At 38.5% G+C, this 27,411-nt stretch overlaps 1 protein-coding gene across 1 annotated transcript in view; it reads left to right on the top strand.

Annotated features, from left to right (window-relative positions):
- SNX31 (sorting nexin 31) overlaps window positions 1-19,845 on the top strand; it is an 89,487-nt gene extending 69,642 nt beyond the window's left edge. Inside the window, 3 exon segments of the mRNA XM_069081023.1 lie at window positions 3,718-3,795; window positions 15,577-15,636; window positions 18,440-19,845. Of these exon segments, the coding sequence (XP_068937124.1) occupies window positions 3,718-3,795; window positions 15,577-15,636; window positions 18,440-18,538 (237 nt within the window). The 3' untranslated portion in view covers window positions 18,539-19,845.
- Window positions 19,846-27,411: the final 7,566 nt, after the last annotated feature.

Raw genomic sequence — 27,411 nt, forward strand, 5'->3', positions numbered from 1 at the left:
TTCCAAATTTTTGAAAGACTGTCATGTGGAAGAAGGATTATGCTGTTTGTTGCCCTTGGCCCCAGAGGATGACACTAAGCAGTGAAGTGGAAGCAACAGTGAGGTGGACAGAAGGGAAAATTTCCTAATAATTAATGCTATCCAAAAATTCACTCACTCATTCAACAAACATTTGTGGAACGGACTTTCTTGGAGGTAGTTAATTCCCTGTCACTGGAGGTCTTCCAAAGCCCAGACTGAGGGAGCATTTGTCTGGAATGTTGTAGGAGGGTGTTAATGCTTCAGATGGCACTAGGGCCAGATAACCTTCAAAGGCTCATCTCATTCTAAGATTCTACAATCAGGACAAACTGAAATATTTATTTTAAACTAAGCCTTAAATAATTTTTTTTCTAAAAATGGTGAATCCGATGGAGCTAACACCAAACCTATATGTTTTCTAAAACTCTTGAAATAGAACATTAAACAAATCTTTGGATTGATTTCCACTTGGCTTGTGCCCCTGGTTTTCATACCTCAGCCAGTAGGAATGTCTTTGCCTCCCATGGGACCCCAAGCTCTACTTCTTTCCACTGCTAGCACTGGTCATGGGAGTGAGAAAATATATGCAGAAGTCCTTCAAAAACATATAACCCTAGACAAAAATGGAAAGGCTTTTTTTTTAAGCAACAAAAAAAGTAAATAGGGTTTACCTAAAAGATGAAACACTCTCAGGAAAAGTATATGTGGATCTACAGTATCCAAATTGGAAGTGCCTTGGGAGAAATAAAGAGGGATTTTGTAGTGAAACCCCCACCCTGGAATACTACAACAGTAGTTACATTTTACTATGATCTTTTAATCCACTGGCAAATGAATTTAGGCCAACAAAGAAGATTATAGCAAACATTTTTCCTTTAAGGATTTTAAATCAGGACCCATTTCCTTTGAAGGGGTGGGGCTACTCACACACACTCAAAAGTCTATAGCTTCAGAGAACTGGAAAGGACCCCATGATCCTCTGAGTTACTTGAAGGCCAGGACTGTTATTGCCTTTCTTTGTTTTCCCAGTGATGCCTGTTGAACAGGAGGCACTTAATAAGTGCTTGTTGACTTAACCTTCAAGATCGTCTAGACTAGCCCATCATTTTACAGATGAGAAACCTTATATATGCTTCTTCTTGTTTGTCCTTTGTTCCCGAAGAGGACCATGAGTTCAGGGAGGTAATACCCTGACATAGAAGTGAATTGGATTTAAGTGAGGGAGGGCAGAAATCCTTCAAAAAGTATAAAATACTAGATAAAAATAGAAAGTAAGTGGGGTTTACCTGAAAGAGATTGGTTGCTGTCCTTCATTCTCAAAGAGGACCAAAATGACATCACTATACTAGAGTCAAGTTTCACCATGTCCTACTGTGGCTGATCAGACCAGTACGAGCTCAGGATGCTCTACCACAGGTCTGGCACAAATAGTCTGTATGAACATTTGGGGTGGATGCTTTAAATCTGAGCATTTCCTTTGAGCTGTTTCAATTCTGCTTTGCTCATAGAGCACAGTACCTTCTCTGATGCGGGCACATCATACTGAGCGGTCCTGGGCCAGTGTCTCTCGTGTCACACAATCAATTCCAAAGTTCTTAAGAGAGACTTTGAGAGCATCCTTATATCACTTCTTCTGACTACCGTGTGAACGCTTGCGCTGTGTGAGTTCTCTTAGGGGAGACCTAGAAAGGAGAATAGATTTGCTTAAGGTCACAGAACTAGTTAGTAATGGAGCTGGGGCTCTGATCTAGGCATTCTGCCTCCTAGTTTAAGTACTGTTACACTTGTCTGCCCTGGGGAGTAACAGAAACATGGGCATGTGTACTGTCAATACAAATGAAGAGTTGAGATCTACATCTTTCTTCAGTCACTGGAAAGAAATCTTGTTTAATATTTTCCTCTGTAGGCATTTGTAATGACTTACCCCATGGAGTTAGGAACTGAATGTATAGTTAAGATTAATGTTATGATAGTATCTTGTGTCTCCAGCACTTCATCTCTTCTCCCAGGCGTGGACCCAAATTTTACATTAAATGCAAAGTGTTGGGGGTTAGGAGAGGTGGGGAGAGAGAGAATGTTTTCATCATTATATTCTTGTGAAAATCAAGGGCAACATTTGAAAAGTGAAAAAGGATTGGTGTGTAGGTGGTTCAACCTCAATACCTGCAAAGATGTCAGGACAGACGATTTATTTGTAAAACCACAATGACTTTTTTTTAAAAAGTCTCTCTTTTTAGTAAATGCATTTTGGGCAATAGTGAGCAGGTGGGGGGAATGCTTTAGGTAGCAGGGGCCTTTTCCTTGTCTGTGCAGTCTAGCCCTGATGACAGAGTTACTTTAGGGTCCAAGGGGTGGCCACATTGGAAGGGGGAGGCAGGTAGGACTATTAGAAAGGCTGGTAGAATACTTGAACTGTCCTGCTTCCCTCCCTTCTCCATCCCCTAAAACCAAAAGAATTTGGAGGATCCAAAGAATATTTTCCTGTGTCTCCACAATTCCTTTCCAATTTTCTCCCTTTCTCTGTCACTAGGAAGTAGTCCATAATGATAAGTCAAAGAGTTACAGATGTCTTGAGTCAAACAGCCGAGTGTGCCTGTACACATTGTGTAGAAGGAGAGGGGCACTGAAGTGATGCTGAAGAGGACTGGGGGATGGGAGTGAGTAGGCAGAATGAGGAAATGCAGGTGTTTTAGAACAAGACCCAGGATATGTGCTATGGCCAGGCTACATGGTCCTCATGTATCCAGGAAAAATGAATGGATAACCCAAGTGCTCCATTGGTACCCATGTAAAGTCACATCTTAAGGAAAAACCCCAAGGCAGTGAATGGATTCCTTATAGAAGATTTATGGAAGGAAATGGACAAGAGTCCCATACACTTGTATGGGTGGTGAGAGAAGGCTTTGTCTTGGTAGTTATGCTAGCCCTAGAAGCGACCTTAGAAGGCATTTAATCTAAACCCTTCATATTATATAAAGAGAGGAAATTGAGCCTCAGAGGTAAAGTCATTTGCATAGGGTTTTGTTCTGTAATGGTGGTATGGCATGAGAGAAAATTATGGACACTAATACCATGTATAGCCACTAAAGAACTAACAAAAGAAGAAAACAAAAGCTGAAAAATAAATTTCATTTAGGTAAAAGGAACATCAGCATATTAATATTAATAATTAATATAATATGCATGCCAGTTTATCAATAATACCTAATTACCACATAATTCAATAGGTATTATGTGTATTGTTAAATAGGTGCCAGATAAACTTCAAGGGAAGTTTGATTTAATTACAACAGTAAACTGGACAAGATGTGATGTTCTCTGTTTGTGGCTCATGTAACATGGTTGGCAGCTCTCACAGTACATTCATCAACATTGCTATAGCTTAAAAAATAAGAAACATTCTTAGTCAGATGTCAGGGAAGTCAGGGGAGTTTAAGAAGAAGGGGCTCAGCTATGTAAGATTGTCTTTTCAGTCTGTTGTCGGGTTTTGACTGCATGTATGTGTTTGTAGTTAAGCAAATTTTGGCATGTTTATTGTTAAATCAAAAATTTCTGGAAATTTTAAGAAAGAAAAATCTCTTCTGGGAAAAATAATATTCAAATTGAGACCAACATCTGTATTGTAGCTCAGAGAAAGAGAGAGAGAATTCATGGTTTAATATTTTACTGAATGATTTTATTTATGGGCTTTTGTAGGCTTTTTTGCTGAGTAGCTGCCTGAAAAAGATGATATCGGAGAAACTGATGAAGCTAGCTGCAGAAAACCCAGAAATGGTAAATATTTTTCCTCTGGTTATTTTTATTTTCATTTGTAAATGGTACTACCAGACCAAACTAGAGTTCAAGGACCAAGGACTCTAGCAGTCCAGAAAAGCAAGAAAGGCCCAAGGCACATAGGCCATACACAGTTGAGTTCTTTCCCCTCTCTCTCTCCTTGGAGCTTACTGGGTACGGTCTGACAGAATGATAAAAAGTTGTTTTTTTTTTTTTGAAAAGCACACTATTTTTAAGATTCTACATTTTCTTAAGAGAAAAGTAGTCACATTTAGTTTGCTGAGAGTATCTTAGCCCTCCAACCTTGTTGTTTAGATGATTAGTTGTGTCTCACTTTGTGACCCCCATTTGGGGGTTTTCTTGGCAAAGTGGAGTGGTTACTATGTCCTTCTCCAGCTCATTTTACAGATGAGGAAATTGACTTGGGTTTAGTGACTTGGCCAGGGTCACACAGCTAATAAGTATCTGAGAGGCCAGACCTGAACTTAGATCCTTCTGACTTCAGGTCCCACACTCTATCTATTGTGCCGCCCAGCTGTCCTCCAAATTCCATGCTATTTTCTCTATCCTATCCAAAACCTCAGTAGGGGATTTTCTTTTTTGGACCGGGCCTGTAGGTATAAAGGGAATGGATCTCCCAGAAGGCTTTAGGACAGGTCTTTATTCCGAAAGGCAACCTTGCTCCTTAGACTGTCCAAAGATGGGGTAGCCCCAAAGGCTTCTGGGGGAACCAATATAGATTTCAAATCTATATTGATTTGAATATAAATTATTAAAAAAATAATAACTTACTTAAAAAAACCCACTCGAAGATAGGTGATAGATGATAGGTAATAATGCTGCTGATGATAATAGCTAGCTAGCATTTCTATGCCTCCTACTACAGGCCAGGTACTATGCTAAGTGCTTTGAAAATATTGTACCAGGGGCAGCTAAGTGGCGCAGTGAGTAGAGCACCGGCCCTGGAGTCAGGAAGACCTGAGTTCAATCTGACCTCAGACACTTAACACAAAAGCTAGCTGTGTGACCTTGGGCAAGTCACTTAACCCCAGCTGCCCTCCAAAAAGCAAAAAAGAAAAAGAAAGAGAAGAAAATATTGTCTTATTTGGTACTCACAAAAACCCTGGGAGATAAGTGGGTGCCCCCATTTTACAGTTGAAGAAACTGAGATAAGAAGAGGCTAAGTGACTTTCCCAAAGTTACAGAGATAGACTGGATTTGAATTCAAGTGTTTTTAATTGCAGACCTAGAGCTCTACTACAATAGATGATAGATAGATAGATAGATAGATAGATAGATAGATAGATAGATAGATAGATAGATAGATAGATAGATGAAAGAAAAGAAGAAGGAAGGAGGGAAGAGAAGAAATAAAGGAATAGAAACATTTATTGTTTATGAAATCCTAGGCACTATGTATCTCTAGAAAGATTTTAGATCAAAAGTACCCCAGAAGGGCAGCTGTTTGGCACAGCGGATAGAGCACTTGTCCTCCGAATCAAGAGGACCTGAGTTCAAATTCAGCTTCAGACATTTGCTAGCTAAGTGACCCTGGGCAAGTCACTTAACCCCAATTGCCTCCAAAGAAAATAAAAATGTACCCTGGATAGTGCTATAGGAAGGGCCAGAGACTTTTAGGCCCCCAAAATAGACATGGCAATGAGTCAGGGGCCCTATGTCATGGAAGACCCCACCCCATAGGTATTTGCAATCACTTGATGTAACTGTTGTGCTTAATCCAAAAGTTACTGACTAGATGAAACCTGTATGATAAATGCTATTCTCTTAATGTAAAATTAAAATTCAATTTCCTGGCACATATCTCTTCTAAAAAGTATACTTACTTTTACCGTAAAAGATGATACTCAGCTAAGAATAGATCAGTTTAATAAAATTTCTTATTTTAATTACTTTGGAATCATTCTGGCACTCTTATTATTCTGAATAAAAATATAGTTTGATTTTTTTTTTATTTCCTAATTAAGGTGATTAAGATGATCCATGTCTGGTTAGCAGTTGTGGCCAAATTTGTAGATCTTCAAATTGATTTTTCCTAAATATGCTGCATTAGCTACAAACTTTTTCTCCAGATTTAATTTAATGAATGGTGAAAGGATGCACATCTTTAACTAAGCACTGATTTTTTTCACTTTAGCCTTTTTTTGGTCTTTATCAATTTGTTTGTTTACTTTTAGTTTACAAGATTCAGTTCCACAATCCCTTGAGTTTCAAAATTTCTCCCCCTTCTTCTCCTTCCTCCCTCCCCCCCCCCCCCACCCGCCCATGGCAGCAGCATGCAATCAAGTATAGGATCTACAAAAACTTTCACATTAGACATTAGTCAGGTTGTAAAGAAGGATTGTATCCAATGGAATGAACAATGGGAAATAAAACCAAACAAGAAAAAGAAAGAGAGCAGGTAGTTTGCTTCAGTCTGCATTCAAACTCTGTTCTTTCCAGTTCTTTCTAGTTCTTTCTCTGAATGTAGACATCTTCCATCATGAGTCTTTTGGAGTTGTTTTATAACCTTGCTTTGCTGAAAAGAGTCCAGTTTACCAAAGTTGGTTGTCACATATAAGTCATGTCTGTAATTGTATTTTGTCCTGGTCCTGCTCTTCTCACTCAGCATCAATTTGTATAAGTCCACTGACTTTTTTTAAGTGGGTTTGTCCACTATGTTCCTGAAGGAATTACTCTTTGATTGGTACTTATTCTCTTTCCTCTAGTATTTCTCTTCCTTGAGGAGAAAAAAATGAAATCCATGGATTCAGGGCATAAAAGATGGGAAGCTTCAAGTATGCAAGGTCAGAAAAGTATGTTAGCTTTGTTAGAAAGAAGACAATTAAACTAACAAAAGGGTAAAGGAAGCTTATTTTAAAAGAGTAATAAAATCCAACCTCTCAAGAAGAATGGGAGCACTTAGGTTTCAAACATGATTCCAAACATTTTTTTTATGCCATTAAATGAAGTGGGCCCATTAAAAGGAAAGAAAAGTTTCACCTCTGGATGGCTGTAGGCTCCAGGTTAATGCCAGAAATACTCCTATACTAAATCGATAAAGACTATCATAAACAGAATGGAGATGTTAATGATATATTTAGTTTATTTCTTTTAGAATTCTTGCTACGAGAGCCAATGGGGTTACTGCATTCCTTATATTTGCATGTAAAACGAAAGGACTTGTAGAGTGTTGTGAATAAGTCACCCACATCTGTATTGGCAAGCCAGAAAAATCTTAATTTAGAGCTTAATCAACGTTTATTGAGTTGAAATAAATTACTGTCTGGTTTGGAGTATGTAGGGTATGGGGGGTACTATGGGTGCCCAGTGCTACAGTACCATATTTGGAAATCAGAAGACCTGGGTCCTAATTCCAACTCTGCTACTTATTACCAATATGACCTTGGGTAAGGCACTTGGCCTCAGTTTCCTCATTTGTAAAAACAAGGCAGTTGGCTGATGACTTCTAAAATTCCTTCAGATTTTAGCTCTCTGGTCCTAAGGAGGGGTGGGTGTGTATATGTATGTGTGTGTGTGTGTGTTCAGGTGTCTTGGTCATCTTGGCAGAGTGAATAGTGTACTAATAGTAAAACATGGTTCAAATATTAAGTAACTTAACCACTCTTACTCTATTTTCTGTTCTGTAAAATGGGGATGAAAATATTCAGAGCCAGCTACTCATAGGGTAGGGTAGATATGAAGCTCAAATAAGATAATATATGTAAATTATATATATATGTGTGTGTGTGTATGTGTGTCATTTCTTATATATACATGCACATACATTAGTAATTGCTTTGTTTTTTCCTAGCTGTAAACATTTAATCTATGAAAGTCTTCATTTTCTAAAGCCTTTCATTTGATCTCTTCAACTTATGAAAGATAAGGCAGTTCAAGGTTTTTTTATTTTATGGAGTCTTTCTGCATAGGACTAGAGCCCTATCCATAGGGACAGAGTAGATGACTCAGGGGAAATGCTTCTGCCATTATTGATGTTTCTAATTATCCTTGACCTCTATTCTTTCTTCCAAATTAAACCCTTTAATTACTCCAGTGGAACTCTGTAGCTTCATCACAGACCAGAGTTGAAGGAACCAAGTAGTCTGGTAGAGTTTAAAGTAATCTATAGGTTGATATTGTTGCCTGTGACTGTATGGCCATAACACTTACTTGTATGTAGAAAAAAAAGAACAAAAATTTGAATTCACTTTGAATTAGATCATTAAGGAAAGAAAATCTATATTGTATTTTTATTGTCCTCCCTCTAGAAAATGAACCCTACCTAACAGAGTCAGTCCATCAGTAAAAATTTATTAAGCCCCTTACTGTGTGCCATGCACTGGGCTAAGTGCTGGGGATGCAAATGAGAAAAAAGAAAAATAGTACCTGTCCTCAAGGAGCTTGCAGTCAAACAAAGGAGGATAACATAGCTAGGTGGTGCAGTGGGTAGAGCACTGGGCCTGAAGTCAGGAAGACCGGAGCTCAGATCTGGTCTTAGACTCTTAATAGCTGTGTGACCCTAGCTGGGCAAGTCATTTAACCCTGTTTGCTAGAGTTTCATCATCTGTAAAATGAGGTGGAGAAGGAAATGGCAAACTACTGTACTATCTTTGCCAAGAAAAACCCAAATGGGGTCATGAAAAGTCAGATATGACTGAAAACAAATGAAAAATAGTAACACACAAAAGGAGGCTGAAAAGCAGGGGTAGAAGGAGGCGTGGTGGGAAAGCCAGAGAAGTCCCAAAATGGAGCACCAAGTGAGAAATGAGGCATTCTGAGCTGAACTCCCCCCTTAAGCGGGGCTCATGGAATTCATCTCTCCATCCTCCAGAGGAACAGGGGGTGGTGATGATGAGATAACAGTAATAACACTGACAGGATCTTGCTGATGACATTTTCCCAATAATGAGCTTTCTAGAACACAGTGGAGAAGTCACAGAGGAAATGATTAGCATCTAGAACAGCGCCTTGCATGAAACAACCTCCATTTAATAAAATCATTTATTTATTTTGCAAACACATAGTCTCTCCCTCCCCTCCCCAACTGAACAGTAAATAAGACAGAGAAGGAAACCCTCATGACAAACATAGTCTAGCAAAACAAATCACTTCCAAAAATAAATGTCTCATTCTGAGTTTTAAGTATATCACCTCTCTGTCAGGAAGTGGGCAACACTTCCTGTCTTCAGTTCTTTTGGAATCATGGTTTATCATTGCATTGATCAGAGTTCTGAAGTCTTTCAAAGTTGCTTTTCTTTCTAATATTATCCTAGTTCTGTTACTTTGAATCAGTTTATAAAGGCCTTCCCAGTGCCTATTTGGTCATTTTTTATGCCACAATATATTACATCTGCATACCATAATTTGTTTAGCTATTCTCCAGAAGGTGGGAAGTTCTTTTATATATCTTGTATATGAAGCCCTTAAATTTCCTGCAGAGATGCTTTCCCAGTTACCTCTTTCCCTTCTAATTCTAACTACATTAGCTTTGTTTGTGCAAAAGCTTTTAAATTTAATTTTATGTAATTAAATTTATGTAATAAACTTATGTAATATTAATAATTTATGTAATAAAATTGTCCGTTTTATCTTCTATGACCTTCTCTATCCCTTGTTTGGTCATGGACTTTTCCTCTATCCATAGTTTGGAAAGGTAATTTCTTCCTTGCTTTTCTCATTTGCTTATCATGCCACCTTTTATATCTAAGCCATGTATCTATTTGGAGTTTAACATGGTATATATTATGAGATGTTGGTCTGTACCTGATTTCTTTTTTTTTTTTTTTTCCTTTTTGGGGGGCATTTGGGGTTAATTTATTTGCCCAAGGTTACACAGCTAGTTTTTTTGTGTGGGTGTTAAGTGTCTGAGGCCGGAACCAAACTCAGGTCCTCCTGACTCCGGGGCCAGTGCTTTACTCTCTGCTCCACCTAGCCACCCCATGTACCTAATTTCTATGAAACATTTTTCCAGTTTTCCCAGAAGTTTTTTTTTCACATATTGAGTTCATACCCCAGTAATTATGGTCTTTAAAAAAAAGTTTGTTTAATTTAATTATATTCTACCATTCTTTGAACTTTTATAACATTTATTCACACTCATTCATTCAACAGATACCATATGCAAAGCATGACCCTCGAACTCATAGAATTTACAGTTTATTAGAGGAATTAGTCATATGCATCAATGATAATAAAATAAAGTAAACATTAAAATACAATAAGAGCAGCACAAAGTAATATACAAATTCAGAGGAGAAAGAATGCTTCTAGCTGGAATGATTAAGAAAGATTTCCTGGGGAAAAAAGGTATTCTAGATGGAGGTAACAGCATATGCAAAAGCTGTTTGATTCTGGGCAAGTCACTTATCCCTGTTTGCCTCAGTTTCTGCATCTGTAAAATGAGTTGGAGAAGGAAATAGCAAACCACTCCAGTATCTCTGCCAAGAAAATCCCAAATAGGGTCACAAAGAGTTAGACAACTGAATAAAAAAATTTATGAGGAGATCATTAAATTAGAAGTTAAAGTTAAATGCACTGCAGAGAAAACTAAATACATTGCTAATTATCCTTATAAGTTAGCCCTTTCAAGAGTATTGGAATTATAATTAGAAAAAGGAAAAAGATAATATTCCAACTGCTCCAAGGCTCAATCAAGGATCAGAAGTAAACACAGTTTGCAGCATTTTTCCTTAAAACTATATTCTTGAACTATTTTTTTTACTGATTGATTTTTGCCACTTTATAGTTATTTTCCTTCCTTTCAAATACCAACTATGAACTTTTCCTGCTAAAGTTACCTTTTTTTTCTACTCTATAGTTATTTTGTACATGTGTGTACTGGTGTTTAACAGTCAGCTCTTTGAAAAAAATGTACATATTATATACTTCTAAGTTTAATCTGCATTATTAACGTTTTCTTACATCACTTTTTAATGTCTAGACAACAAAAACAATAAATCATTACAAATGATTTTGTAATCTTTTACCAGTTTCTGGGGTGTAAATTCTATTACTGGAAATTTAACAATTGGCTCTCTGGAACCAGGTCCAAGCTGGCTCCAGCACACCCCTGGATGTATGCTTCTAAATAATCACATGTTGTTTCCCCATTGGTATGTGAACTCCTTGAGGGGAGGGATTGTATTTGTGTTTTTGCCCAGTATTTAGCACAATGCTTGACACACAAGTACTTAATAAATGATTGTTGATTGGTAGATTCCCCAAGGGAAAAGAGCTAGAGCTTAAACTTGAATTCAAATATGCACATCGATCCACATTAATTACTTTAAAAAATAAGTGACTCACTCAGGAAATGCTGAGAACACAAAATTCACATAGACATATTTAATGGGATGATAGATGACATTTCAAGGGCCCCTAAAGATTAGCAAAGAGATTTATAGACATTTTCTCATTTGATTCTTCATATAACCATGTGATATTGCTATCCCCATTTTATAGAAGAGAAAACTGAGATTCATGGAAATTTAGTGATTTGCTCATGATCACTGTCAGAGGAGGATTTGAACTTTGTTGTCTCCTGATAACAATATCACAGTGCTTCTCTCTCTCTCTCTCTCTCTCTTTTTTTTTTTACTTTTTTTGGAGGGCAATTGGGGTTAAATGACTTGCCCAAAGTCACACGGCTAGTAAGTGTATCAAGTGTCTGCGGCCAAATCTGAACTCAGGTCCTCCTGACTCCAGGGCTGGTGCTTTATTCACTGCACCACCTAGCCTCCCCAGTGCTTCTCTTTTAACAAAGAAGAGGTGTTCCTTGGGTTTCTCTATTTGCTATTTGACTTTTTTTGAATATTGAGCTATATTCTAAGTATACAACTGGCACCTAAAGACACATAGAATGGATGATTTTATGAACTTGAGAATCAGTTCTAATATCAATACTCATCCCAAATCCTCTTTTTAAAAGTCTAGCTATTTGTACATCAGGTTTACCTAAAATAAGATATGCCTTTTTTCCCCCTGAAAAAATGGCAAGGAGTAAGATATTACATTTTTCTGTGTTCCTCTCTTATACTCTCAACTTTCTTTCCTCTTAAGGCAGGGTCAGACTACTGAGACGGATAGATCCAGAAGCCTTTTTCCATTTTTCTAGGCCAAGGTGAAAAAGATCAGTACCCATGAAAGCTCTTCCTGGAAATATGAGAAGTCAGCCTTCTTTATGGAATTAACCCAATCCAGAAAAGGAAATAACACAATTCTGTTGTTGAAGTGCCCACGAGAAATTATACACTAGAGCCCCCTTAACCCTGCTACAGGGGACCCCTACTGGGATCCTTGGAAACCACCTAATAGGCTCCAATAGTAAAGAAATGTTTCACCTGTGTTGCTAAAAACATGTCACAGATTCCCACAGATTCAGGTCTGTTTCGCTTCAGTAGAAATAATACTAAGGCTTTGTTTCAATAAGAATAATACTAGAATAATACTGAGAAAGCTCCACTTCAATGGAAACAATGCTAACCCCTTAGAAACATATTCTGTTGCCAGCAATCACATTGTCTATAAAATTATGTCTAACAGAAAGCTCAATGCTGTCTTTCGGTCTGAGAGGCAGCCCCAGCCAGTTAATAAACACTCCTATCAAATTATAATTGGCCTAGCTGTCCCGTTATATCTCAAATTTGTTTGACTAGTTCTGCCCATTTAGAGCAGTCTCTCCTGCAGGTTCAGGAATTACTTTGGCAAACCCCAGGTTACATGCCCACTCTTATACTTTTCATGTTCTTGATACTGCTTCCTCTTTCCTAAATTCCTCAGACCCCAGCCTAACTTCTGACTGCTGGTTTTGCTTGAACCCTGCCCCCCCCCCCACTTATTTTGTTGGGCTAGGTTTAAATTCATCAAATGGTTTGACTGATCATGAAATTCAGTATTGGAAGCCTACACTCACCGGCACCGATCTCCCTGCCTGCTGTAACCTTGGCTTCCCCAAATTTACATTAGGGGATGTACAGGGACAAGCCTGGTATATTAAATCTAGGGGCTATGCCCTCCAGCAGTCACTTATAAAAACCTTTGTGCTTCGGTGGTCGAGGTTTTTTCCCAAACAGGAATTTTCACCAAATGTTTTCTTAGCCCCTAAAAGTCCTTAGTTTGCCTGTACCTTAGGCTTAACTGCTTGTGTACAAGAATGCCTCCTTGCTGGTAACTCCCCTGAATTCTGCATTTTAGTTCATGTCCTTCCACAGATATACATTTATTCAGGAGAAGGGGCTCGTGAACATTTTGGGCTACAAGCCTGCTATAAAAGAACAGTCCCCATTTTAGTCCCTATCTTAGTTGGTCTAGGCATAGCAGGTTCAGCAGCAGTGGGAACCACGGCCCTAGTACAAGAAAATAGTCATTTTGAAGCCCTCACCTCCCAAGTCTACACAGATATCCGAGACTTGGAGAGCCAAATCTCCTACTTGGAGACCACTCTAGATTCCCTGGCCAAAGCGATTCTCCAAAACCCCCGAGTTTTAGACCTCCTGTTTCTCAAGCAAGGTGGCCTTTGTATGGCTCTTAGAGAAACCTGCTGTTTTTATGTCAACCACTCCGGGGTGCTTCGGGAATCTCTGGCTACTATACATCAACGTTTGGCTGACAGAGAGGTTCATCATCAACAATCTATGTCTTGGTACCAATCTTTTTTTTTTAACTGGTCCCCCTGGCTCACATCACTTGTAACTTCTCTTATAGAACTATTACTGCCTAACTACCTATGTTAGACAAAGGATTCAAGCTGTTAAGCTGTTTGCCCTTCCCACTGCCTATGTCCCTATATAGGTTCCCCTGGACTCAGATGAGTCAGAGATACAACTATGAACCAGTAAAAAGGGGGGAGTGAAGTGCCCACCAGAAATTATACACTAGAGGCCCCTTAAACCTGCTACAGGGGACCCCTACTGGGGTCCTTGGAAACCACCTAATAGGCTCCAATAGTAAAGAAATGTTTCACCTGTATTGCTAAAAACATGCCACAGATTCCCACAGATTCAGGTCTGTTTCGCTTCAGTAGAAATAATACTAAGGCTTTGTTTCAATAAGAATAATACTAGAATAATACTGAGAAAGCTCCGCTTCAATGGAAACAATGCTAACCCCTTAGAAACATATTCTGTTGGCAGCAATCATATTGACTATAAAATTATGTCTAACAGAAAGCTCGATGCTGTCTTTTGGTCTGAGAGGCAGCCCTGGCCAGTTTAAACACTCCTATCAAATTATAATTGGCCTAGCCATCCCATTATGTCTTGGTGTCCATTACAGTTGTCAGTGCATAAAACCAAAGGAGCAACTTTTAGATAGCCAAGAGAAATGACCAAAATAATAATAGCTACTGTTTTGTAGCACTTTAAGGTTTGCTGTATGACCCTGGGCATTTCCTTTTCCAGCTCATTTTACAGATTTGAAAACTGAGGCCAACAGGGGGTTAAGTTACTTGCCCAAGGTCACAAAGCAAAAGAAAGGAGGGGAAGAGAGGGGAGGAAAGCCTGGCACTCTATGCATTGTACTACCTACCTGCCCAAATACTGATAATTTTAAACTTATTGAAATGTCAAAATAATTGAATATGTAAAAAACATTTCAGCAGCTGTATTTTTTTTTAAACCAGGGATAATCCAGATTATTTTTAAATACCTTTTCATGTGTGTAAAAAACAATAAACAGAATATATCTTTTCTTCTCAAAAAAAGAAAGGAAAATATAAGAATCCTTTTTTTTTGTCCTGGCATTCTCTAAAAGCCTTTAAGAAGATAAATGCAGGAGTGGAAAAAAGTTTTGCTTTACTTATAATTTCACTGGAAGAGAGAACACCCAGTGAGAACCTTGCTCTATCAGTGAAGATCCACACCTTCTGTCCCTTAAGGTCTAAGAGTTCTCTGAGGCTTAAAGAGGGTAAGTGACAGGCAATGTATGTCAGAGTCAGGATCTGAACTCAGATTAAACTAACTCTTTACACCATTTCTCTGCATATCAAGCCACACCATGCCCTCCCACCCAGAGTTTTCCTTATTTATATAATGTGTGTGGGTCTATGTGGCTGTTCAATTTAAGTCTCTTTAACTTTGTTGGTAGTCACTTCACTTTGATAAATGGATTTCTTCAGCTTCAGCTTTTATTCAACACAGACTGGAACTCAATGGATTTCTTTAGTATTTCTAGAATTCAGAGGAATTCTGATTCACATAAAGTTTCTCTCCTTTTTTCTTTCTTTTTTTCTTTCTTCCTTTCTTTTTTGCTTACTTGCTTTCTTCCTTTCTCTTTCTTTCTTTTTAAATTTTTTTTTAATTTTTTGCTTTTTGGAGGGCAATTGGGGTTAAGTGACTTGCCCAAGATCACATGACTAGTTTTTGTCTTAAGTGTCTGAGGCCAGATTTGAACTCACGTCCTCCTGACTCCAGGGCCATTGCTCTATTCACTGCACCACCTAGCCGCCCCCTTCCTTCCTTCTTTCCTTCTTTCTTTCCTTCCTTCCTTCCTTCCTTCCTTCCTTCCTTCCTTCCTTCCTTCTTTCCTTATTTCTTTCTTTCTTTCCACAAGATGTAAAATTTACAAAATCAACCTAACATGGAATTGAATCTTGCTCCACCTCTTTTTAGAAATTTCCAAATTAGGGGCAACAGTACATGTCATGTTCAGGTGCCACTGCTACTTGGGGGTTGTGACAGCTGTTAGATTACTGTGGAACAGGAAATGTGTTCATTAATTAAATGGATTAGTTGTGTGCTAGTTTGCTCTGAGAGACACTGACTAATATCTTACTAATCTATTTAGCAGATTGAAGTCCCCCTGGAACAAGACAAAAGTAAGAAATCCTACCATCAACAAAGCCAGGTCTGTGAGTGAAATTATGTAACCAATAACCATTAGGATTTGGATTAATCTGATCTTTTTAATAACATTCAACCTCCAAAAATAGACCATGAATTCTCTTTCACAAAACAAGCTTTCTATTGTTTAGAGACAGTCCTGGAGAGGTATATACCACAGTGTGGAGATAAGCCATTTTATTACTGCACACTGCAGGCAGAAAATGAAGAGGACAACCAGTTGTTAGTAATGCCATTCCAAAAGCTTTATTCATTTGGTGTTTCAGCCACCTAGCCCCTCATTCTGTCTCTAAAATCTTTTGTAGGCTCTCTTCAGCATCTACACTGTTCCTAAGTATATGATATGCGCTTTATAAATGTTTGTCAACTGAACTGACTGAATGAATGGCTTGCATTGTACAACATAATGTTAATACTCTTGTGAATACTATTATTGTATGGAACTCCCAGGATGAGAGCAGCTAAGTGGTACATTGGATGAAACACTGGGCTTGGAATCAGGAAGACCCAAGTTCAAATTTAGACTCAGACCCTTACTAGTTGTGTGACCCTGGGCAAGTCAATTAACTTGTTTGCCTCAGTTTCCTCATCTGTAAAATGAATTGGAGAAGGAAATGGCAAATCATTCCAGTATCTTTGCCAAGAAAAACCTGAATGATGGGGTCAGGAAGAGTCCTACATAACTGAAATGACTGAGCAACAACCCAGCTTGGGAATTTCTTCTACCAACACAGATCCCAACCACTCTTTGACAAGTAAATAAGTCCTTGGGAATTGTCTGAAGCAGTGAAAGATTGACTTGCCCAGCTAGCAATTGTTGAGACTTGAGAACTGCACTAATGTCTTTCTGAATCACAGCAATGGATCACCTGTATAAAGTCTGGTCATCTACTCCAATTCCTTCATTTTATAGATGAAGAAACTGAGATCCAGGGAGATCTTTGGATAAATGATTTTGCCTAAGGTTACTTAGGTAGTTAAACATAAAAGGTAACACTTGAACTTGGGTCCTCTGGTCCCAGAGCTAGTACATTTCATCCCATGGGGCCTCTAAGCTCAGCAGAATTCTATCCAATTCATCACAATGCAGTTGCTTAGGTTTGTAAAATACATTATTGAGCATGTTAGGTCTGTGTTTCAGTTCTCACCATTAACCTACTATCCCATACTAACCTTCCCTATGGTTAACCTACTAAATTCTCACAAGCTCTTTTCTACAAATAAGAAAGAAATAATATTCCAGCAAAAGTAATTACTGATGTATTGTCTAGTATTTAGGTGCTCACTAGAATAAATGGAATGAATAATGAGCCTTTATACCATAAGCCCCTTTATACTATAAAATGTGTTTTGCTCTGTGATTTTTATGAGCAAGAGGAACACTTCAAGTGATTAAATTCTACCTCCATTTAAATTACTCTTTTACCTCTGTGTAGCAGCAAGCACCCCAAGCGTCCTCAGGGTTTGCCGCCCATACAGGTTCTTGGATCTGCTTTGTTAAAGGAAAGCAACTCAAAATGGGTTAACAAGCTTACTTTAATCAGTCAGACATATATCGTTTACCTTGTTCAGGGGAAAAAGGTCAGCACCCCGAACTTCAAAGCATACAGGCAGAATTATCAAGACAGAAACAGATCAAGTAGACAGATTTCCAAACTGTCCAACCATTACATCCATACCCAGTCGATATCTGGGTTTCCAAATCTGGGTTTTTCAAAGCCGGGGGACTCTCAACAACGGCTTCCCAGAACTCAGATCAAATCACAGAACACTTCTCAAAATGAGTCCCAAAACAAAGCTACACATCAGGGCTTATATAGCCTTCTCCTGGCTCAGAGAATGTAACAACCTTATTGACCCACTGGCCAATCTAAAAGTATCTACTGAAAAACAAGCCTCCCTCCCCAGGCTTCAGGTGCATTTTAGCCTAGGGGCAGGGAAGATCTTCCAAATTTGCATTCCCATTACACTCTGCCCCACAGAGTTTCTATTATTTGGGTTTCGCTGATACACTCAATTTGACTCTACATTGATTTGGAAGCATCCATTTTGTTTGGGTTTTTAAAATATTAATCTCACATTGTTTTCCTTTGATATGTGTTTCTACAATTACCATAGTGTGGAATTGGTCCTCTTCCCTATTTTCCATGACCCCCATCTCTTCCCCTAATACACAATCACATAGTTAGGCAGTATCAAAATGAAGGGCATGGATTAAAAAAGGACAAGAGACACCTGCTCTAAATCACAGGCGATGGTGACAATTTCTTGAGGGATAACAGATCTAATACAACACACCTGCCTCCATGTGTTTTGAGACAAATATTCCTACAATGATTCATTGGAATTCCAGACAACTAAAAAGGGGGGGGGTACCCCATGGCTCTATGGGATTAGACTTGCATGAACTAAGATGAGCCTTTTAGTGTATGGTGTGTAATGCTGGTCAGTAACCTTTGAAGACATGTTTTTAAAGTCATATAAAGGGTTAAATGGGATATGTGTGTATGCGTTTGTGTATTTGTACACATGTGCCTACAAAAAAAAGATAGAGTTGTAGAAGGGAGCCTACTAGCTGAGGAAGGGCTGGCAATGCCTCCTTTTTCACAGCTTTTTCAGATTCTTTCACTTGGCAATATGGCACCATTCAAAGCAGGGGTAGAGTAAGGATCCCTGCTTCTGCAAAAGTAATTTTTCTTTGTCCCTTTTTTTTGTTGTTTTGAAAGCCAGAAGATGTGCCACAGTTATTGCTTTCTTGGTGAGTCCTTTTTCTGACATAAATAATCTGTTCAAGTCTTTGTTTGCAGATAAACTGTTTTGATTTTCCAACAAGAAAAAGCAAGATTTCAGTTAAATCAACTGAAGAGGACTGTGTGTTTGAGACTATAAGAGAAGAGGATCTTTGAAGAAGAAGAAAAAAGAATCAGCATTTCCACTTTCTTCTTTTAAAGTAAATCACTTGAAACAGCAGACTATGTAATAACCAAAGGTTGGCTTTACATCACCAGTGGAAGAAATCTGACACTTTTGACATTTAGATTACAGTTTTACTGTTCAAGTTGTGGGTTGTAACTCAATGTAAATAAGAGGACGAGAAAAGAATGGGAGCAAAATTTGTCTAGATTTTAAGGTCAAGCAGCAAACCTGTGTTTGGAAACAAAGGTATATTCCATTTCCCCCTAAAACAAATAATTACCTGCCTCTACAAAGCCTCTATTTCAACTGCTGATAGTGTGGGAATTCATCCATGTATCACAATAAGTGAACAGCTGAAGCTGGTAAAATTCCTGGGTTAAAGAGGGTCCCTAGTAGAGTTTAGATAATATTACCAACCTTCTTCTACCTTGAGCATGGAAGAAATGAGAGTTGCCCAGTTTACCGTTCAGGGATGAAAGAAATACTGGAACTTTAAATGGCTGGATTATGAAGGGGATGGGGAGTGGGTAGAAAGGCTCAAAATGTCATCTTAGCACAACTGTTGTGTTGAGGCTTGCTAGCTTGTGCACCTAGGGGAGAGTCTGAATGCGTGATTTACCCACAGTGAAGGATTATGGTAAGAACCTACTCTCCTAAGGAAGTGGGAAACATGGGAGGAAAGACTGGACTTCACTAATCTGCCCACAGAACTATGGGGAGGCATGATTTAAGTTATTATTTTGATCAAATACCTTTTTTTTTTGTTTTATTGTCATTCCGAAGCCTACTGATATTGCTGTGGAGCTCTCTGAAACAAATCCATGGGCCTAACTGGCAATGTGTTTCTGTGCAATTGAAATGATGTTCTTTAGTTCAGACTAGGGATTTAAGAACTCAATAGAAAATTGATCTCAATGTTGGAAACGGATGGTTTGAAAACCAGGGGAGGCCTCATGCTTTAAATCAGTTTAGAAATCAAATCTCTCATCCCCTCAAATAGGTACAGTACACTCTTGGTCTTTTTGCTAATCCGTTTCTAGTAAATTAAAAAAAACATAATTACTACCATAATTCTGTGGTATTGAATTAGGACCACAGGAAGGGGGAGGTGCTGGATATACATATATATAACATATATTGTTTCAGGTTTCCTATGTGCATGAAATATTGCAATGTGCCTTTGGGGTTATCTGACTGTTATAATGCTAAAACTATGAAATGTGTAACATGGCCTTTTGAAGTTGTTGATAAATATTCTACTAATTCTCTCTTGTTGAAGTATTTTAAAGTTCATGAATAAATGTCTACAGCAATGATTTCTAGTGTCTTAAAACAGTAAGTTTACATTTTTGGCTATAGGATATACAAAGGGAGTGTGTTTGTGTGTGTGTGTGTGTCTGTGTGCATGTGCGTGTGTACACAAGGACATATATATGAATGTATATATGCATATATTACAGTCTTCACAAAGGATATATATGGATATATACATGTATATATGTATATTGTATAATACATATATATGTGTGTATATATCAATATATCTGACATAGCAAGTAGGTAAATCAATTGTATTTCTATGAAATGGAAATCTCTTTTGTTTTGCCAATTTGCTAACATCTAGGCAATATTTTTGACCTGCTATAATTAGGGTATCAGACTTCATGTAATGATTAAACTAAATGATGTCTAAGATCCTTTCCAACTTTGAGATACCACAATTGTGACAAATGTTGTACTTTCAATGTGTATTGTGCTAAGTACTAGGAATACCAAACCCTGTAAGATACAGCCTACAATCAAAAGGCTGACAGTGATGCTGGGAAGACAGAACATGTAGAATATTCTCTCTCTCTCTTTCTCTCTCTCTCTTCCCCTCCTTCTCTTCCTCCCTCCCCCCCTCTCTGTTTCTCCTTCCTCCCTAACTCTCCCGCTTCCCCCCTCCCCGCCCCCACACAATACCTTAGGTAGTACATGCTAACTACCAAATGTACGGGTATTAAGTATCACAGAAGTTCAGAGGAGAACATTCTTAAAACTGGGTTGTCAGAGAGGCTTCCAAAGAAGAGAAAGACTTGTTAGGCCCTGAAAAAATAATGAATAGGATTTAAATAAGAGGATATGGCAAGGAAAAATTATTATAATCTGGGAAAAACACATTTTTCTCCCCAACAAAGAAAACTCCCCAAAGCATTAGGTTCAGGTAGTTGAACTAGAAACTCAGTTATTGTTGCTTTTGAGTCGTTTCAGTCATGCCCAACTCTTCTTGACCCCATTTGGGGTTTTCTTGGCAAAGTTACTGGAATGTTTTACCATTTCCTTCTCCAGCTCATTTTTACAGATGAGGAAACTGATGCAGACAGTGTTTAAGTGACTTGCCCAGGGTCACAAGCAAAATTTGAACTCAGAAAGATAAGTCTTCCTAACTCCAGGCCTAGCACTCTATCTGCCAGGAACTCTGTGCTCAATAAAAAAACAATGCCTTGCATTTAAAATGCCATTTTTGTATTAAAAACTCACATGTAACAAAGGTGGGGAGGTTTATTCCCCAATTTGCAGATGGGGAAACTGAGGTATAGAAAAGTCAAGTGACTTTGCCTAAAGATTATTCTTGTCAACATTTATTTTCTTAGACTAACAGTGTTTTGGGATATAAAATTTCAAGACACTAAGAATAATCACAAAAATCAGAATAATACAAGGAAAGAGAATGTTTTAAAAGTGAAATATGCTCCTTAGTGTAAGTAAAATAGATGATACCAAAAAAAAAAAAACCACAGGAGAGAAAGCTGAAAATAAGAAGACAGAGAAGTTCAACAGATTTTTAAAATGCCAGATTAACTGGCATTCATGTGGGAAAGGAACTCCTAGGAAAATGGCCCCTCTGGGATTCAAGATGAGATTTCATCTGGAAGGATATTTTTCATGTGAATTATTTCTGGATTAAAGACTCTGGTGTTTGGGATAGAAAATCCTATACTACAGCTGTGGGAAGCTGCCTTCTTTGCCATAAGTCTTGGGTGAAGATGGAAATCCAACTTCTGGGAGGACAACGGCCATCATTCTCTCATTATTCTCTCATTCTACATCGGTAGAAGTCCGACTCTGAGCTACACACATACACTCAGACCTGAAAAACAAGCAAGCTGAAATCTTGAGACTTGTTTTTTAAAGGTAGGCTAAAGTTTTATAAGGACAGGTAGGTGGCAAAGGAGATAGCATGCCTAGCCTGGAGTCAGGAAGACTCATATTTGTGAGTTCAAATCTGGCTTCAGATACATTCTAGCTGTGTGACCCTGGGTAAGTCATTTAACCCCGTTTGCCTCAGTTTCTTCATATGTAAAATGAGCTGGAGAAGGAAATGGCAAACTACTACAGTATCTTTGCCAAGAAAACCCCAAGTGGGGTCACATAGTTGGACATGACTGAACATCAAAGTTTTATATATGATGTCCTTTTAAAGTCCTAAGTAAGCAAAAGATAATATCTATCTATCTACACATATATACCATGTATACACATACATATATAGACATGTGTATACACACATATGTATACATACACATATATATGTACACACATACAAATAGATTAGTATACACATTTCTGTGGATTATGCTACTATATAGATATAGTATATAACCAAATCCAGTAAATAAACAGTACAAAATAACTACAGTCAACCCAATCATTCAAAATTCTAGCAAAGGTGTTAATTAGATCCATTACATTGCCAAAAAGCATTTGTGTATGAGTGTAAGTAGGAAAGTTATTTGCATATACAAATAAGATGAGGATATACATTTCTTTGGATTTGCTACAGATAGAGTATAAAGCTATAATAATAATAATAGCTATCATTACATGGCACTTAAAGATTTGTAAAGTATTTTACATATATTATTTCATTTGAGCCTTATAACAATCCTGGGAGGTAGGTGGTCTTATCCTCATTTTGCAGATGAGGAAACTGAGGTAGGCAAAGGGTAAGTGACTTGCCCAGAGTCACACAGCTAGTATCTGAGGCTAGATTTGAACTCTACACCCAATACTCTATCCGCTGTACCATCTAGCTGCCTCCTCATCTTTGTTGATGACCTACCCATCTTTTTTGATCATCCACATCTTTGATAACATCTCCTACTCTAGTTCTTTCTTTTTATATTTCCTGATTTGTTCTGTTATAGTCTTCTCATGACCACCATGTCCCTCTTGAGTGATACTAATTTTTAATTCTTAGACTGCTGCGTTCTTTGCCTCACAGCTGTACAGCACTAGTAGAATATTAGTATTAAAACAATGGGCCTTTGTTTCTTGGAGGATGTGGGTATTATTAAAGTAATTTTGTAATTTCCCACAGGCAGTTCCATCTGTTGGCCTCCATTTTAATTCTGGGTACAACACTTCCATTTGCAGTACTTAAATATACAGATATACATACACTGATGAATGTGCTCCATAAATTGTCCATCTAATAGCATGCCGTCATCTCAGCAATAAGCATTCTTCATCCACTTGTGTTTTTTCTGTGTATATTTTAAGGCTAAACTCTTGAGACTGCAATATTCCAGGACTCAATACAACCACTACCATGTCATCCACAGATCTGAAGGGCTTCACCCTCTATTGAGAATCTTTCCCCATCTTGGACTCAGCATTAGATCTCTTCCATGAAACAGGCAACAGCTTTGGTGAGCATGTATTTCCCCATTCTATTTCTCAGCTCGGATTAATGTTGAGTGAGTCATTGAACAAGGTAATTTCTGTTATATATTTCAAAAAATCTTGATTAAATTCACTGTATGAATGGGAGACACCTTAGAAGAAAAGAGTCTTCAGGGTAACATTTTGTTCTACCAAGTTACATTCCTTTTTTGTTCATCAACAAACAAGCAAATTAGGATCTAGCATTTTCTGTCATTTGTATGAGGACAAAGATGGGGTCTACTGTTGAATATTGCTGGAAAAAGCCTGCCTACTAATACTTTCAGTCAGGATACTCTTAATTCTTGATTCTCTTAAAAATTTTAGGGGCTGCTAGGTGGTGCAGTGAATAGATAGAGCACTGGCCCTGGAGTCAGGAGGACCTGTGTTCAAATGCAGCCTCAGACACTTAACATAAAAAAAGTAGCCATGTGGACTTTGGGCAAGTCACTTAACCCCAATTGCCCCTACCTTCCCCCCCTCCAAAAAAAAAAGCCAAAAAAAATTTTATATAGTTGAGATATTAGGTGTATAGGTTCACTCCAAGTCCTGGTCACACTAAGTTATGAGAGTGCCTTAGTTGCTTTTGTTTGTTTGTTTTCGGAGGCAATCAGAGTTGAGTGACTCGCTCAGGGTCACACAGTTAGTAAGTATCTGAGGCTGGATTTGAAATAAAGTCCTCCTGACTCCAGGGCTGGTGCTCTATCCACTGTACCACCTACCTGCCCCAAGTTCTTTAGTTTTTAAGAAAAAAAAATTAAGTTAAAAAAATGCATATGACAAGTCCATAGCCCTGAAAAGAAGCTTCTAAACTTAATTAAACTTCTCAACTGTGCTTTGTTTTCAACTTACTTTGCTATAATTAAGCATTTCTCTCCATATTTACCAGATTTGTAATCATTTTCCAGCTAAAGAAACAGAGAGGATTGAGGCAAAGGAGTTTTTGTTAGAATTAGACCACAGAGTCAAAGGATAAACCCCTTCCATCCATCTCTGATGCTTTTTGGAAGGGTGATGGCTCTAGGTGACCGCCTTTGCTTTCCTTGGAAGAGGCTAGATCTTCCAATGATTTTAAAATGCTGACTGTAGTGATTTTGTACTGTTTTTTCACTGGGTTTGGTTTTCTGGAGTGTGGGAATATAAAGTTGGCTGTCTTCATAATGGATTTTCCATCTGTCCATGGAATTGCATATGGTAATTGATTCTGTGTTACGGCCAGCAAAGCAGGCCAGGGTGAGAGGTGTCTGAGGAACAGCAAGCTAAACTGAAGGAAAGGGAGCTGGCCTGGGTTTGAGTCGAGGTGTTTTTCCTCCTGCTGAGAAATTAACACCTGTGAGATGTTCACAAGCATCTGTATTCTGTAATCTTGTCTATTTGACATAGCGATAAAGGTGTAAATATGCATTATCTGTGTCCCATGCAAGGGCATTTCATAATTCTGTTTTCAGTGGAAGAAAACGAGTGAAGGGAAAATTGTAACTGCTAAGCATCTCATACCTATTTCAAAAACTGGTTACCTGGGGACTTAAGCTACTGAAAAAAGCAACTAAATAATGAATTGTTTCAAAAACACTTTCAAACTATAGCTGGTAGAGCACTGCCTCTTCTGATTGCATGTGAGCCTTCCAACAATTATGCCTCCTTACACACAAAGGCACAACAATTAACGTGCTTACCACTGGTACATTATTTCTCTGAATTGAACAAAAATGAGACAATTATATGCCTTCATTCATCTTAAGGGACAGCATGGTAGTATAGACAGAGTACTGATCTGATGGTAAGAAAAGTGTTCAAATCCCACCTTTGACATTGTGTAACCAGGGGCAAGTTACTGATGTTCTTTGAACTATAGTTTACTCACCTGTAAAGTAGGGATGGGGCAGGTAGGTGGAGTGCTGGCCCTGGAATTAGGAAGACCTGAATTCAAATCCAGCCTCAGATACTGACTGGCTGTATGACCCTGGGCAAGTCACTTAACCCCGTTTGCCTCAGTTTCCTCATCTGTAAAATGAGCTGGAGAAGGAAATGGCAAACTACTCCAGTGTCTTTGCCAAGAAAACCCCAAGTGGGTCCTGGAGAATCAGAAACAACTGAAACAACTCAATAACAACAACAGCAACAAAATGAAGATAACAATACTTGCACTATCTATCTCAGAGGGGAGATGTTGAGGATAAAAAGTATCGAGCATTTATATAGTGCTTACCATGTGCTCTCACTCTGCTTAGCTCTTTACAAATATCTCATTTGATAACCCTATGAAGTGGGTACTATTATTATTTCCATTTTATAATTAAGGAAACTGAGGCCAACAGAGGTTAAATGACTTGGCTAAGGTCACGTGGCTGGTAAGTATATGAGGCTGGATTTGAACTTCTCTTCCTTACTCCAGGCCCAGTACACTATCCATGCCATCCCCTAACTGCCTCCATTATATATTTTATGGCTTGAATGAGATAAAGTACGTAAAGTTCTTAGCAGTATTCTTCATAGACTGAATGTATACCAACATTCATAAATCTGGAATCTGAGTGAAAGTGAATGAATTTCCATCAACTAGAAGAATCAGTTCCTTTTTAATAATTATATAAGTTATTTGTGTTTTTCCACTTTGATTCACCTATTCTTACCCCAACTCTCTTCCCACTTCTTCAGCTACTATTTCTGTCTTTCCCCACCTCCATCCTTCTCCCCCATCAGTGAAGAGAGAGGTGCCTGTGGGTCTGGAGAGCTAGATGGTGAGCAGAGATTGAAGTTTACTATGACTTCAGTGCAAGACATACTGTAGAAGAGATTATCTAGGAGACATTAGTGGGAAGCTGGGTTGTATAGTGGATAGAGAGCCATGTCTGGAGTCAGGAAGACTCATCTTCGTGAATTCAAATAGGGCCTCAAGCACTTAACTAGCTGTGTGACCCTGGGCAAGTTACCTAACCCTCTTTGCCTGTTTCTTCATCTGTAAAATGAGCTAGAGAAGGAAATGTCAAACCACTCCAGTATCTTTGCCAAGAAAACCCTAGGTGGGGTCACAAAGAGTTGGGCATGACTGAAAGAGCTGGACAACAACAGCAGGAGACATCAAAGTGTGATCAGAAGAGGCAATTGGCCAGTATCATGTTGGGAGGGGTAGCTAATGAGCTGAGTGCAGTGGTGTTACCCACACTGATGTAATGGAAAGAGCATTGAATTTGGAGTCAGGCGATCTCTATTCATTTAATAATAGCTAGCATTCACGTGGTTCCTTGTTTGCAAATTACAGATATTCTCTCATTTTATCTTTACAATAATTCTGAGAAGTAGATGTCATTATTACCCCATTATATTATCCCCATCATAACTGTTAAGGAAACTGAAAAAGCAGATATTGCCATTTGACAGGGTCACAAGGCTAAGTAAACATCTGAATCTGTATTCCAACTCAGGTCTTCCAGTCTCCAGATCCAGGGCTCTGTCTAGTTCTAAATGTATTATCCTATGACTTATGAAAAGGCCCCAAGTATATTGGCTAGAGTGCCTATGCAGAAGCAATTGGAGTCTTTCAGTATTTGGGGTGCAGCACTTCTAGGGAGAACCAAAAGGAAGAATGGCCCAGGCTGAGACATTATGGATGTGATGGGTTCTACACTGGAGGGAGTACCCACCTCCCTGAGATCATGGAGCCATTGAAAACTGAGGTGCCTGTGGCCAGTCTTTGCCTAATGAGAATATGTTGATGAGGAGACCCAAGGGACTCATTGCACTATAAAATCCCCCGGAATTCAGCTGATTTGGTCACCCTTTGGACCAGAACACGAAGCAGCCTTCTAAATAGCTGTCACCTGCATGTATGAGGTTAGTAACAATTAATGCTGGGTAACAAGTCAAGAATGCTGGTCAGGGCACGGGCTGCTAAAAGTGTTCTGTGTTGCTGTTGTTTGTTTGCTGTTTTGCTTTTGCCAGCTGGTAAACTTCTTTGAACTTATCTGCCAAATAACTTATTGTCAAGACATTTTTCTCATTCTCTTTGCTTAAACTCATCTGCTAAGTTACTTAGTTTAGAAGTCATTTATGTCATTTATCCCATTTTCTCCTCCCTCTCTCCCTTCACCAGAGCCAAAAACAACAATTTCCGTTTTTACTGGCCAGGAAAATCAGTAGAAAAGACTGTATTAGTCAA

Source organism: Petaurus breviceps, unplaced genomic scaffold, assembly GCF_028583685.1.
Source record: "Petaurus breviceps papuanus isolate PSGF00001 unplaced genomic scaffold, PetGlider_PUasm1.0 98, whole genome shotgun sequence".
Classification (NCBI taxonomy): Eukaryota; Metazoa; Chordata; class Mammalia; order Diprotodontia; family Petauridae; genus Petaurus; species Petaurus breviceps.